The 13,985-nt window shown below is 36.1% G+C and overlaps 1 protein-coding gene across 1 annotated transcript in view; it reads left to right on the top strand.

Moving 5' to 3' along the window:
- Positions 1-13,985, top strand: part of LOC107670543 (myosin phosphatase Rho-interacting protein-like) — a 65,082-nt gene that overhangs the window by 27,105 nt on the left and 23,992 nt on the right. The window contains exons 5-9 of the mRNA XM_016463186.1: positions 893-977; positions 3,336-3,531; positions 4,286-4,673; positions 7,311-7,419; positions 12,359-12,526. Of these exons, the coding sequence (XP_016318672.1) occupies positions 893-977; positions 3,336-3,531; positions 4,286-4,673; positions 7,311-7,419; positions 12,359-12,526 (946 nt within the window). The remainder of the gene's footprint in view (positions 1-892; positions 978-3,335; positions 3,532-4,285; positions 4,674-7,310; positions 7,420-12,358; positions 12,527-13,985) is intronic.

The following is a 13,985-nucleotide window of genomic DNA, read 5'->3' as shown; positions in this document are numbered from 1 at the left end:
TGCCGTGCATTATTCTCCACATATAGCGCGATCTGAACCCTATACACGTTTTGTCAAAAAAGCCGGTTTTGTCCACTTTCAAGGCATCGTGAGTTCACGTTTTACTGCAGAAGCCGACAAGCGCCTTGCTGTTTTTTAACAGAAGCCGATAAATCCATTTCAGCGAATCAGCGCGCTGTATTCAGGTCAGGTGACAAGGCTACTTTCACTCTGAAAAGACGTGCTAGCTGAGAGGAGTCTCGTCAAAGCTGACTAAAAGTGATCGAGGATCATTTCGACGAACTTGATGAACCTGTGATATCTTCTTCAGGGAGAAAAAGGAAAATAAAAGCTGAAACGTTTTCACGGAAGCTCGCAAAAGCAGCGCGTTACAGTGTTGAGGGAAAAGCTCCGTGTATTGCGTGTAATCACATCCATACAGTTTATGATCACAACAACAACAACGTTTGTCAGGCGTCTACATTATCATCTGAGGAGATTACAAAGATTAAACCAGTGTTTTTTTAACTCTAAAACATGAAATGTGGAGTTATCTGCTTTTGCTATAAAACAAACGTTTAATATGTACAAAACCCCATACCTTCAATGAACTTTAATTTTGTAAATTACCTGTATTTGTTTAAGTTATTATTACTTAATCAAACCAACCCAACTGCAGTTTGATTGATATTACTTGGAATGCACAATAAAAAAAAAATGTGATTTCTGAAAAAAAAAAAAAAATGGAGTTATCGGTTTTTACAAATGAACTCTTAATTTGTATAGCGCTTCATCCAATACAGATCGTGTCAAAGCAGCTTTACAGGAGTTTGTCAATGATGCAAGAAGTCAATAACAGGCATTTTTCCAGCTGAAGTCAGTGATGATCATGACCTCTCCTGTCTTTCACCAGATGGAGTGAACAGCTTGTGGTTTATCCCAGAACCAACAAGCAAAATCAAAAGAAGAAGCGCAAAGTGGAGCCAGCAACCTCACAGGTACTTTACCACTGCGACCTGCTGTAATATTAGTCATCAGCTCTGCTTTTATTGCGCTATGAAATCTGTGTTATTTGTACCGAATTCCATTTTATTTAAACCTGAATTCAAACAGAATTCTGTGTTTTTCTGTTTTTACTTTTCTGGATTGTTCTGTTTCAGTGGTTTTATTACGTTGTAAATAATCAAAAAGGACGTCTAATCAATAGAATTCACAAAATTGTAACAAATTAATAATGGGTCAAAGACGTTAAGATGTCCGCATCAAAAGAAATGTACAAAAGTGATTTTATGTCCATAGAAAGCACATTAAAATGTACTTTTAAGGTTTCAAATAAGCTTTTGGAGAATAAAATGTTACATTGTCATTCAGTGTAACACAATATTTATGTAAAAATTCAAACAACATGCTTATTCTGATGTGTACATATTAAAATATATAAAAGAATAAGGGAGCATATTGTGTTTTAAATGAGTAAAAATTATTATTGACAAACGGGCAAAAGCTAGGATAGAGGCACATTTTAAAAATATAAAATTACAACTAATTAGTATTTGGGGTGAAAGTAATGAGTCTTTTAATATGTCATAAATTGATTTTTGTTGTAAATATGCCTGATGAGATTGTTACACTGAATGACATTTTAGTGGGTTTCTTCTGTAAATCAGGGAAAAATGTATGGTTTATTTTTTGCTCGGAAAAACAAAAAGAAAATTGCAATTAAATTAAACCGAAAACTTTTTAATTTTTGTTGTTAAAAACAACAACAATTTAAAGCAGTATTACACTTATTGTTTTTATGCTTAAACCCTTTTCTGTCTTTGACCCTAATGTATTCTATTAATTCAACAATTAGGAGTGCCCTATGAAATGTTTTATTTATTTATTTATTTCAGAAATTCTGTTGTCTGTTTTTAATTTTTCTTGATTCTGTGTTGTATTATTTAATACAGTTTTATTACTAAAAATGCTGGTAATCAAATGAATGCATAAAGCTTTAACAGTTTAATCGATGAAAATTGTAATCAAATTAAATTTGACCAGTTCCTTTCAGTTTGGCAAATAAAGTGCTGCACAACAGTGGTTTACTAGTAGTTCAAATTAAAACTAAATAATGTTTTAATAAACATATATGCATTTAGCACATGCAGTTTTTTTTGTAAAAAAAAAAAAGTTGGTAACACCTTACAATAAGGTTAATTAGTTAACAGTAGTTAACTGTATTAGTTAACATGAACTAAGCATGAACAATACTTCTATAGCATTTATTAATCTTAGTTCATGTTAATTTCAACATTTACTAATGCATTATTAAAATCAAAAGTTGTATTTGTTAACATTAGTCATCATTACAAACAATGAATAACAGTTTTTTCATTAACATTAACAAAGATTAATAAATACTGTAACAAATGTATTGTTCATTGTTAGTTCGTGTTAGTTAATACAGTAACAAATGACACCTTATTGTAAAGTGTTACCAAATAATTTAGATAAATATGCATTTAGCATAAATGTAAATGTATTATTATAGTTAATAATTACTATGCCAACAGTTAACCAAACGTTCATTTAAGACATATGTTTGTGTGAATACTCGACAAGAGAGAAATACTGTAATTCTGTGCACACTACCGCTCAAAAGTTTGGGATCAGTAAGACTTGTAATGAGAATTATCACAAAAGTTAAAAAAGAAGAGCATTTATTCAAAATATAAATCTTTTCTAACAATATAAATCTTTGCTATCACTTCTGATCAATTTAACACATCCTCGCTGAATAAAAGTTTCAATTTCTTTCAAAAAAGGAAAGAATAAAAATGTACCGACCTCAAACTTTTGAACGGTAGTGTGTGTATTGTTAGAAAAGATTTATATTTTAAATAAATGCTCTTCTTTTTAACTTTATTCATCAAAGAATCCTGAAAAAAAGTATCACAGGTTACAAAAAAATATTACGCAGCAAAACTGTAATAAATCAGCATATTAGAGTGATTTCTGAAGATCATGTGACACTAAGACTGGAGTAATGATGCTGAAAATACAGCTGCGCATCACAGAAATAAATTACAGTTTAATGTATATTAAAATAGAAAAACGTTATTTTACATCATGATAATATTTCACAATATAAAATTTCTTCCTGTATTTTTGATCAAATAAAAGCAGCCTTGATGAGCAGAAGAGACTCCTGTAAAAAACATTAAAAATCATTCTGATCCCAAACTTTTGACCGCTAGTGTATATCCAGATCCGACTCATTTTGCACGGGTCACAAATTCCATTTTCCACGTCCACATTTTAATGGAAACAAACGGCGAGTGATGAAACCATGGATGTTATATGTTTGATTTCAGGAACCAGGCCCAGCGAAGGTAGCGGTGACCGGCTCCTGCATCCCAGAAGCGGAGAAGACGCCAGACTGCAGTTCCATCATATGGCCAAGCAGAGAGGCGGAGGTGTCGCAGACGTGGAGCGAGATGCCGCCTCTCGGCTCACCACTGCCCTCTGCAGGTGCGGAAGACATCCAGACTAGGGCTGCCGGTTTAACCGGTTAGTTTGGTGCGATTAAACGAGTTAAAACGATTAAGGCGTTTAACGCAGCGCCTCATCCAGAGCTGTCTGTCATCTCACACTGATGCAGTCTGATGATCATGATGAACGTCTATTAGAATACAGTGATGTGTGACCCTGGACCACAAAACCACTCTTGAGGGTCAATTTTTCAAAATTGAGATTTATACATCATCTGAAAGCTGAATAAATGAGCTTTCCGTTGATGTATGGTTTGTTAGGATAGGACAATATTTGGCCGAGATGTAACTATTCCATGAAGATATTTTGTAAATTTCCTACCGTAAATATATCAAAACTTAATTTTTGATTAGTAATATGCATTGCTAAGATCTTCATTTGGACAACTTTAAAGATGATTTTCTCAATATTTAGATTTTTTTGCACCCTCAGATTCCAGATTTTCAAATAGTTGTATCTCAACCAAATATTGTCCCATCCTAACAAACCATACATCAATGGAAAGAGTATTTATTCAGCTTTCAGAAGATGTATAAATCTAAATGTAAAAAAAAAAAATTGACCCTTATGACTGGTTTTGTGCTCCAGGGTCACATTTATGCAATGCTCAATCAAAATATTTCTTTCTAAAGTTGCTTTTTTCTGCTCATCTAACACTTTAAATGATCTTTTGGGGGCAATTTCTCAGCCATAATTGACGGGCCTAATTCAGATACACATTAGTCTGGCTAAAACCCCGCCTGAAGTCACTGTTCTCCATTGCACTCTATAGGTGAGGGCTTGATGGTGAGCCGGTGCTCGGATCAGAGCTCTGTGAACGGGGACGAGGTGGATCGGAGCGGGCTCTTCTTCCACTCGGCTGTTTCCCAGCCCTCTCATGATCCCCTGTCGCCCGCGGGCAGCTCGTCCAGCCGGCACAGCACAGAGATGGGGGGCGTCCCGCGCTGCCTGTCCCCTGCACCCAGCGACCCCTTCCCATCAGGCAGCAGCCTGCTGTCCAACGGTTCCCACATCAGCGGCTCCATGAGCTCTCTGGACTCGGATGCCAGCGGCAACACCTCTCTGTCCCGCCGCGGAGACGCAGAGAACCGCAAGCCTGAGAAACGGAGCCGTCTGCGCAGCCCGGAGAGACAGGAGTCTGTGTTCAGCCCGGAGAGAAGGTGAGCGCAGGCCGTTCCCGCACACACTCGCTCTCTGCGCCTCCTTCTAAGGCGTATAACGGGGATAAAACCACATGCACCTTATTAGGCAGAAAGTGCTTTGCAACATGCTTTTGACATGGAATCATGGAGATTACGGAATTGTTACATCGGCGCCCTGCTGTAAACAGTCAGTAAACATTATCAACGTTTTTTCCCGAATTAAATTTTTTGGTACATTTTATTATATTCTCCAAAAGAACAACACAACCCAAATTCTGTGTTTTTCTTCTCATGGTTTAGTTTCGTTTTAATAATATAAAAATTTAATCAGTAGAATTCATACAATTTAACAATTAAAAAATGTATTAAAATTTTAAATAATACAAAATACTGAAAAATTAAAATTTTCCCACCCCAGCGTATATAATAAATTAAAATTATAATTAAAAATAGATAACTAAAATTGTGCCAATAACTGTAATCTGTTTAAATGTTTTTTTTTTATTATTTTAAAGATAAATTACTTAAAACTATTTGTTACAATTAGTAGTGCAATTTTTTTTTATTATAATTAAGTAAAGAAAATTATTTAAGTTACAGTTTCAGTACAATCTCATATTAAAAAAAAAAATCTGGGATTTGCAGGTTTATTTTAGTTAACTAAGACAGCAAAATAAAATTGTTTCTTGAATAAATGGCAACTGAAATATAATAAAATATAAAAAACTTAAGTCTTACCTAATTTAGTTTAACTTGATGTACTAAAATAACTAAAACTGAAATGCAAATAAATAAAAATTATAATTACATAAATAATGCCTGTTTAAATCCTGAGTTTATATAGTTTTATATAGACAAATAAAATAAACAAAAACTGCTAAAAATGACAAACGCACAACAAAAATTACTAAAATAAAAATATAAACTGATTCAAAATATTTATATGTCTCACTGACACTAAAAAAACTCTATTATTTAACATGCCACATTATCTACTTGTAAAAAGAGCTCCATATTTTCTCTACTTTTCCTCTAAATCAATGTCAGTTTTTCCGAAGCAAGATTCCGAGATGTTTCTTTGATCCATTAAAAGCAGGAGGCTGTCTGAGCACTGAGCCTGTATTAAACTGAAATCTCTAAGCTTACATTTGCTTGCTTTTACAACTAAATTGTCAAAGTAAGTGCTGCTGTGTTTGTCGAGGAGCTCCCATCAAACAGCATCTCTGACGTACTTAAGACAGCTCACTTTTTACCGACAAGCATAGATGAGCAGCGCTGAAGAATTCATAGAGAAAGAACAGAACACTCTCTACTCCGGTTTAATTTGGGTTTATGGGAATTGTGCCACTTTGTACCCAGTAGCCAATGAGGCTGTGAGCAGTCATGTGACACAAATACCTCACTGACTGGCTTTCTTTCTTCCTTTTAAGGAGGCTGACAATGCTGTGCAGATCCTAAATAAGGGCAACATTTGAAAAAAGTCATTTAATATTTTCAGACATCGTTTTGTGAACTGAATTCCTGTCTGTATGTTGGGAAATGCCAAAACTAGGAGACACATTTAACCCCTTAAGTTCATATTGATCATTATATACTCTACCAATTGATACTTGTATTCATCAAGGACACATTAAAGTCATCAAAAGTGTCAGTAAAGACATTTCTAATGTTACAAAACATTTCTGAAAAGATGAAAAGATTTCATCTGTGAATCCCGAAAAATAAAACGCATCACGGTTTCCACAAAAATATTGTGCAGCATGACTGTTTTCAACATTGATAATAATCAGAAATGTTTCTAATAATCAGCATATTAGAATGATTTCTGAAGATCATGTGACACTGAAGACTGGAGTAATGATGCTGAAAATACAGCTGCACATCACAGAAATACATTACACTTTAACACATATTCACATAGAAAACAGCTGTTTTAAACTGTAATAATATTTCACAATTTTTACTGTATTTTTGATCAAATAAATGCAGCCCTGCTGAGCAGAAGAGACGTATTTCAAAACGTTAAAAAAATCTTACCAACATCAAACTTTTAAACAGTAGCGTATAATATTAAAAAATATATGATACATTAATATTATTATTATATATTTTAAACTTGTAGAATATATTATATGTAATTTATATATTGTTTTTATAATGTTGCAAATGTTTTTGCTTTTGAACACTCCTTTACTGAATTTCTCAATTTAGCAAACATTTCTTCCCAGTATAATTGTTCAAGTAAACTGTCCTTTGTAAAATAAATAGCAAAGAACAAAAAATCCATAGACTTGATATTTCCAATAATATATTTATTAGATGCATTCATTGACTGAGCAGCAGTCCTGTAATTAAAATGAGCTGTACAGTTTACTGAGTTTACACGGGGAGACATTGTTTTCATATTTTGACACGTTTTGGTTCTTCCTGTTTGCATTCACTGAAGACATAACCAACAGTGTTTCTGTTAATGCCTCGCTGAAGGGTGTTTTGATCAGTCATGCATGCAGCTGCATTAAGATGCACATATGAACGTTCAGAGAGCAGCATGGAGAGCATCTCAACCTAACAGTGGAGCAAATTTAGATTAAGCCAAATCTATCCCTGCTCTGTAATCTTGCGTGTTAAGATCTCATCCTGCTTCTGCATTCGTAGCGGGCGCTCCAATGTGATCGAGAAGCTGGAGGCGCTGGAGCTGGAGCACGCCGAGAGACGCGCTGGAGTCCGGCCGGGCCGCAGTGAAACCAGACGATTCCAGCGGGAGGTAATGAATACTGTCCCAAACCCCGGTCTTCACATTCACAGACACTCTGAGGCTTTTACAGCCGGCACTGCAATCATGCTCTTCCTGAGACGCCGTCATCTTAAAGGGACGGTTCACCCAAAAGCATTCATTCTGTCATCGTTTACTCACTCGTGTTGAGTTTCTTTCTCCTGTTCAACATAAATGAAGATATTTGAAGAATGTTGGTTTCCAAACAGTTGCTGGTAGCCATCGACTTCCTTAATATGGAAAAAATACTATGGAAGTCAATGGCGACCAGAAACTGTTCTTCTTTGCTTTTGTGTTCAGCAGAAGAAAGACACTTATACGTTTGGAACAACATGATGACAGAATTTTCATTTTTAGGTGAACTGTCCCTTTAAAGCAAAACCTAATGATTTTTAAAGAAAACGTTCTGCAGTTTTTTGGCTCTTGCACGCATGACCTTTTGCCTCAATTAATTTCCAGTTTCCATTATGTGCTCAGATTCCCCTGACAGTTTCTTTCCTTTTTTAGTCTTGTGCCGTGGGCCAAATACATTTCTTTAATAGTTGCTATTTTTAAATGGCTCTTTGTTGTTATGTTTGGTTGGTTTACAGAGCTGTGCATCTTGTCAGGATCTTTGTTTTTGTTATTGTTCTTTTCCCTAAAATATTTTTTGGTATTTCATCTAGGGCTGGGTGATATGAAAAAAAACAAAAATTATTTATTTTTTTATTTATTCATTTAGAACGTTTGACCGATTTTTTTGTATTGATTAAAATTAATTATTTATTTATTTTGGTTTTGATTATGACCAAGTTTTTGATTTTGATTTTGTTTTACATTAAACTAGTCAACTTTCAAATGTAACTGCAACTTTGTCTTTATTAACCATCTGCTTCAAGTTCAACATGGTGTAAATGTAAACGTAAAACAAATTCACTTTAGTTAAATATCTTTGCAGAAAAGATTCCTTGATTTAAAAATAAAATTGTGGCAAAACAGTACATTCAAATTAATCAATAAAATTTGAAAAATCACCCAGCTCTAAATCAGGGCCAAAAAAAACATTTTTTTTTTCATGTCAATCGATATCAATTATCACGATAAATGTCAAATCTGTATTTCTTTCAAGTTTAAAGACAGATTTCTTCTCTTGAGTGAAAGCTGTAGAAACCAGACCGTTAATTGTGGTTTTAAACGACTCTTTAACATCTGCCAAACAGCTGAACATTGCACAAATCTGAGCTACAATGTTCAAAACATTTATAATACATTTTTTTCTATATTAAAATATGCAATAGTAAACTTAAGTAAAATCCTTTTGTAACGGCTGATACTGTTTCAAATCACGAAACCGCTTTGTGCTCCCCGACTCTGACGGCACGATGCAGATGTACATTTATGTTCAGTAACAAAAACAGTAACATCTGAAAAAATTGTAGCGACCTCATATTTATAGGGTAATATTGAAAAGTTCTGACTGTTTGAGTTTGGACTCTTAATTTTATTAAAAATTAACCATTGGTCATTCATAGTATCACACAATTACATCGTGAAACCAAAGGTAAAACCACACATAGCACATCACTACCATGGTAAAATGAAACTATATGATTTCTATAGTATTTGTATGAGACACAGTAGCCTAAACACATTTAGTTTAACAAATGAGCTCAGTAACATTCATTACTCCTTTAATACATTTAATACATGTCTACTTTAATAATAATATAATAAAATGTATATCCCACATTATCACAATACCATGGTGAAGTTCGAGTTACTACAGTAAAGCCATGGTAAATGCATGGAAAAGCCTGTTGATGGCACAGTGTTTCTCACACACACACACACACACACACACACTCACACACACACACACACACACACTCTCTCTCTCTCTCTCACACACACACACACACTCTCTCTCTCTCTCTCACACACACACACACACTCTCTCTCTCTCTCTCACACACACACACACACTCTCTCTCTCTCTCTCACACACACACACACACTCTCTCTCTCTCTCTCACACACACACACACACTCTCTCTCTCTCTCTCACACACACACACACACTCTCTCTCTCTCTCTCACACACACACACACACTCTCTCTCTCTCTCTCACACACACACACACACTCTCTCTCTCTCTCTCACACACACACACACACTCTCTCTCTCTCTCTCACACACACACACACACTCTCTCTCTCTCTCTCACACACACACACACACTCTCTCTCTCTCTCTCACACACACACACACACTCTCTCTCTCTCTCTCACACACACACACACACTCTCTCTCTCTCTCTCACACACACACACACACTCTCTCTCTCTCTCTCACACACACACACACACTCTCTCTCTCTCTCTCACACACACACACACACTCTCTCTCTCTCTCTCACACACACACACACACTCTCTCTCTCTCTCTCACACACACACACACACTCTCTCTCTCTCTCTCACACACACACACACACTCTCTCTCTCTCTCTCACACACACACACACACTCTCTCTCTCTCTCTCACACACACACACACACTCTCTCTCTCTCTCTCACACACACACACACACTCTCTCTCTCTCTCTCACACACACACACACACTCTCTCTCTCTCTCTCACACACACACACACACTCTCTCTCTCTCTCTCACACACACACACACACTCTCTCTCTCTCTCTCACACACACACACACACTCTCTCTCTCTCTCTCACACACACACACACACTCTCTCTCTCTCTCTCACACACACACACACACTCTCTCTCTCTCTCTCACACACACACACACACTCTCTCTCTCTCTCTCACACACACACACACACTCTCTCTCTCTCTCTCACACACACACACACACTCTCTCTCTCTCTCTCACACACACACACACACTCTCTCTCTCTCTCTCACACACACACACACACTCTCTCTCTCTCTCTCACACACACACACACACTCTCTCTCTCTCTCTCACACACACACACACACTCTCTCTCTCTCTCTCACACACACACACACACTCTCTCTCTCTCTCTCACACACACACACACACTCTCTCTCTCTCTCTCACACACACACACACACTCTCTCTCTCTCTCTCACACACACACACACACTCTCTCTCTCTCTCTCACACACACACACACACTCTCTCTCTCTCTCTCACACACACACACACACTCTCTCTCTCTCTCTCACACACACACACACACTCTCTCTCTCTCTCTCACACACACACACACACTCTCTCTCTCTCTCTCACACACACACACACACTCTCTCTCTCTCTCTCACACACACACACACACTCTCTCTCTCTCTCTCACACACACACACACACTCTCTCTCTCTCTCTCACACACACACACACACTCTCTCTCTCTCTCTCACACACACACACACACTCTCTCTCTCTCTCTCACACACACACACACACTCACACACACACACTAGTAGTGCTAGTAAAACTTTGTGTCTGTCTCCACTTAGGCTGGTTCAGTGCGAGGTTTGGTGGTTTCTCAACAATGTGAGCGGTCGAGATTTTGATCAGGCCTCTTGTTTTTATGGCATTCTTTACTGATAGTATCGTCCATTCGCTGCGATCATTGAAGGAGCACAAACAGCATTTGTTTCACAAGTCAGACTGCTCCGAAAAATAACAAGGATTATTGTTGCAAGCAGGCGCATTTGTCAGCGTAACAAAAGGCTCAGGCTGAATCTAAAACGAGGCCCAAGATTGTGATTGTTTGTGATTGTTTGCGCTACTTTCAAGATTTCGATGTGTTACTGGTGTTTTCTGCCTCATTCTGAAGGCAATTGAACTGTTTATGCAGCTTCTTGGTTGTGAAGGTCAGTGATCGACAGACTGTCTGACAAATATTGATATTATTCCACAGCATATGGACCTAATTATGCATCTCTTTTCAAGCAAGACAAAACATATTCAATGAATGGATAAACACCACACACTCAAAAGTCCACACACTTGAATAAAAGGTTAACATTTGATGAAACGCCATAAATAAATATGTTTTTACTAGAGTATTCTGTATGGATGCATTTATCAGTCATTGCTCATAGTTAGAGATTTTTTGGTGTTGGTCGGTGAAAGGAACTGACTGTTTTCAGAACATTTCATTGGCATTTCCTTTTCATTTTACCTTATTTTCATTTAAAGTCAAATTATAAAAATATTTAGACAAATGTAGACTACTGTTCAGATTTTATTTTTAAAGAAATTAATGCTTTTATTCATCAAGGACACATTAAAGACATCAAAAGTGACAGTGAAGACATTTATAATGTGACAAAAGATTTATATTTAAAATAAATGCTGTTCTTTTGAACTTTCTATTCATCTGTGAATCCTGAAAAATAAAACGTATCACAGTTTCCACAAAAATATTGTGCAGCACGACTGTTTTCAGCATTGATAATAATCAGAAATGATTCTAATAATCAGCATATTAGAATGATTTCTGAAGATCATGTGACACTGAAGACTGGAGTAATGATGCTGAAAATACAGCTGCGCATCACAGAAATAAATTACAGTTTAACTGATATTCACACAGAAAACAGCTGTTTTACATTATAATAATATTTCACAATTTTTACTGTATTTTTTATCAAATAAATGCAGCCCTGCTAAGCAGAAGAGACTTTAATCAAAAACTTTTTTTTTTTTAAATCGTACGAACCCTAAACTTTTGAACAGTAGTGTATAACATTTGAATACTGGACATTTATTGGTTTTCAGACAGCATGAAAATAATAATTATTTTTAGGTACTTTTAGGTATCGACAGACTTAATATAAGTGCTTCTCTAGTTTTCTAGAACTTATCCAGCAGGTAATAATGATGTTACCTTACCTTTATCCTGTGCACTAAAACATCTCAAAGAGTAAATCTGCTGCTGTGTTTGTGTTCAGGATCAGAAGATGGACCCGGCGCGGGGTTTAGACTTCCATCCCTGCACCCTGCCGCCTCTGAGACGAGCCAAATCACTGGACCGCAGGACCACCGAATCCGTCATGACCGTAAGACTATCCGTCTCTCTGCTTTCTCTCGCATCATTCAGCTATCTGTGTGTGTGGAGTGTGTGAGGTGAACCGCTTTCAGATCCTCCACGATGGCTCTGTTGTTCTCTGAGGTTCAAAGGTCAAAGAGAGCAGCAGCAGCAGCATTTGGCACGATTTCAAGGAAAAGATGGATGGAATATTTAAGTCAGCAGGATGTAAAGAACATCTTGATTCACAGAGATGTCAGCATCCGATGGAGATCTCTGCTGTCCAAAACTCACTCATTGCTGCCTTTTAATGTATTGTACAGGCTACAGTGATGCCATTTCCTATTAATCTACCTATAAATTAAAAAAGGACAATATTTTATTATTTCTTAGGGTGAAAAAATAACAAAAATGAGAAGCTTGTCAAAAGTCACATGGTGTGACCCACAGGCAGAAAAATCCTCATGACTGTCAAGCTCAGTAAGTCTCTGAAAATATCACGTAATTTGAGTTGAGGTTGTAAAATGTAATTTGGTGCAACTCTCAAAAATATCACAGATATTTATGATTTTATATTTATGAAAAGAAAAAAAATATATATATATTTCAGGAATTTAATCTAAACTGCCTTTATAACTAAAAGTAAAACCATTTAAAAAAAAAATTCTTGAGATAAAATAAACTAACTGAAATTATAAAAAAAAAAAAAAACTTATTTTAAACTATTAAGGCAACATTTCTCATTTTCATTTAGTTTAACTTGTACTAAAATAACTAAAACTGAAATAAAAATATTTAAAAATTATATGAACAGTTTTTAAAAAACAAAAACTAATAAAATCAACAAAAACACATAACAAAAATGACAAACTTAAAAAAAATGACAAATCTAATTCGAAAAATTTACAGCTATAAGTATATAAATTATTACAATTTTAACTAAGATTAACTCGCAAAATGGAAAATATAACATTAAAAATGACTTCAAAATATTAATAAAGCTATACTACTATTTCAATGATGCTAAAATAACACTGATGAACACATTTTAAACTGTATTATTTTCTTTATGGTTGACACTCTTATATGTCTTTGAGCCTTAAAGCTTAAGACTCTGCTGGTTTCTCTACCCAGACTAATGGCAGTCGCCCTCTCGTTTCTCTGTGCTCTGTGTACTTCATCACTTCTCTCTGTGCATTTGATGAGTGTGTGTGTGTGTGTGTGTGTGTGTGTGTGTGTGTGCAACTAACTGTGTGTGTGTGTGTGTGTGTGTGTGTGTGTGTGAGTGTGTGTGAGAGTGTGTGTGAGAGTGTGTGAGAGTGTGTGTCTGAGTGTGTATCTGAGTGTGCGTCTGTGAGTGTGTGCGTCTGTGAGAGTGTGCGTCTGTGTGAGTGTGAGTGTGTGTGTGTGTGTGTGTGTGTGTTAGACTTGTGCCGGTATTCGGTAATGCGATATATCATGGTAATTAATATACACAATATTGTTATCGTGGGCACTTCTAAATACCGTGAATAATTATATATTACAAATTATTCAGAATTTTGAATGCA

Source organism: Sinocyclocheilus anshuiensis, unplaced genomic scaffold, assembly GCF_001515605.1.
Source record: "Sinocyclocheilus anshuiensis isolate Anshui unplaced genomic scaffold, SAMN03320099.WGS_v1.1 scaffold989, whole genome shotgun sequence".
In the NCBI taxonomy this organism is placed as follows: Eukaryota; Metazoa; Chordata; class Actinopteri; order Cypriniformes; family Cyprinidae; genus Sinocyclocheilus; species Sinocyclocheilus anshuiensis.
Note: the sequence above shows the minus strand (reverse complement) of the source record. Positions and strands in the feature narration are given on the sequence as shown.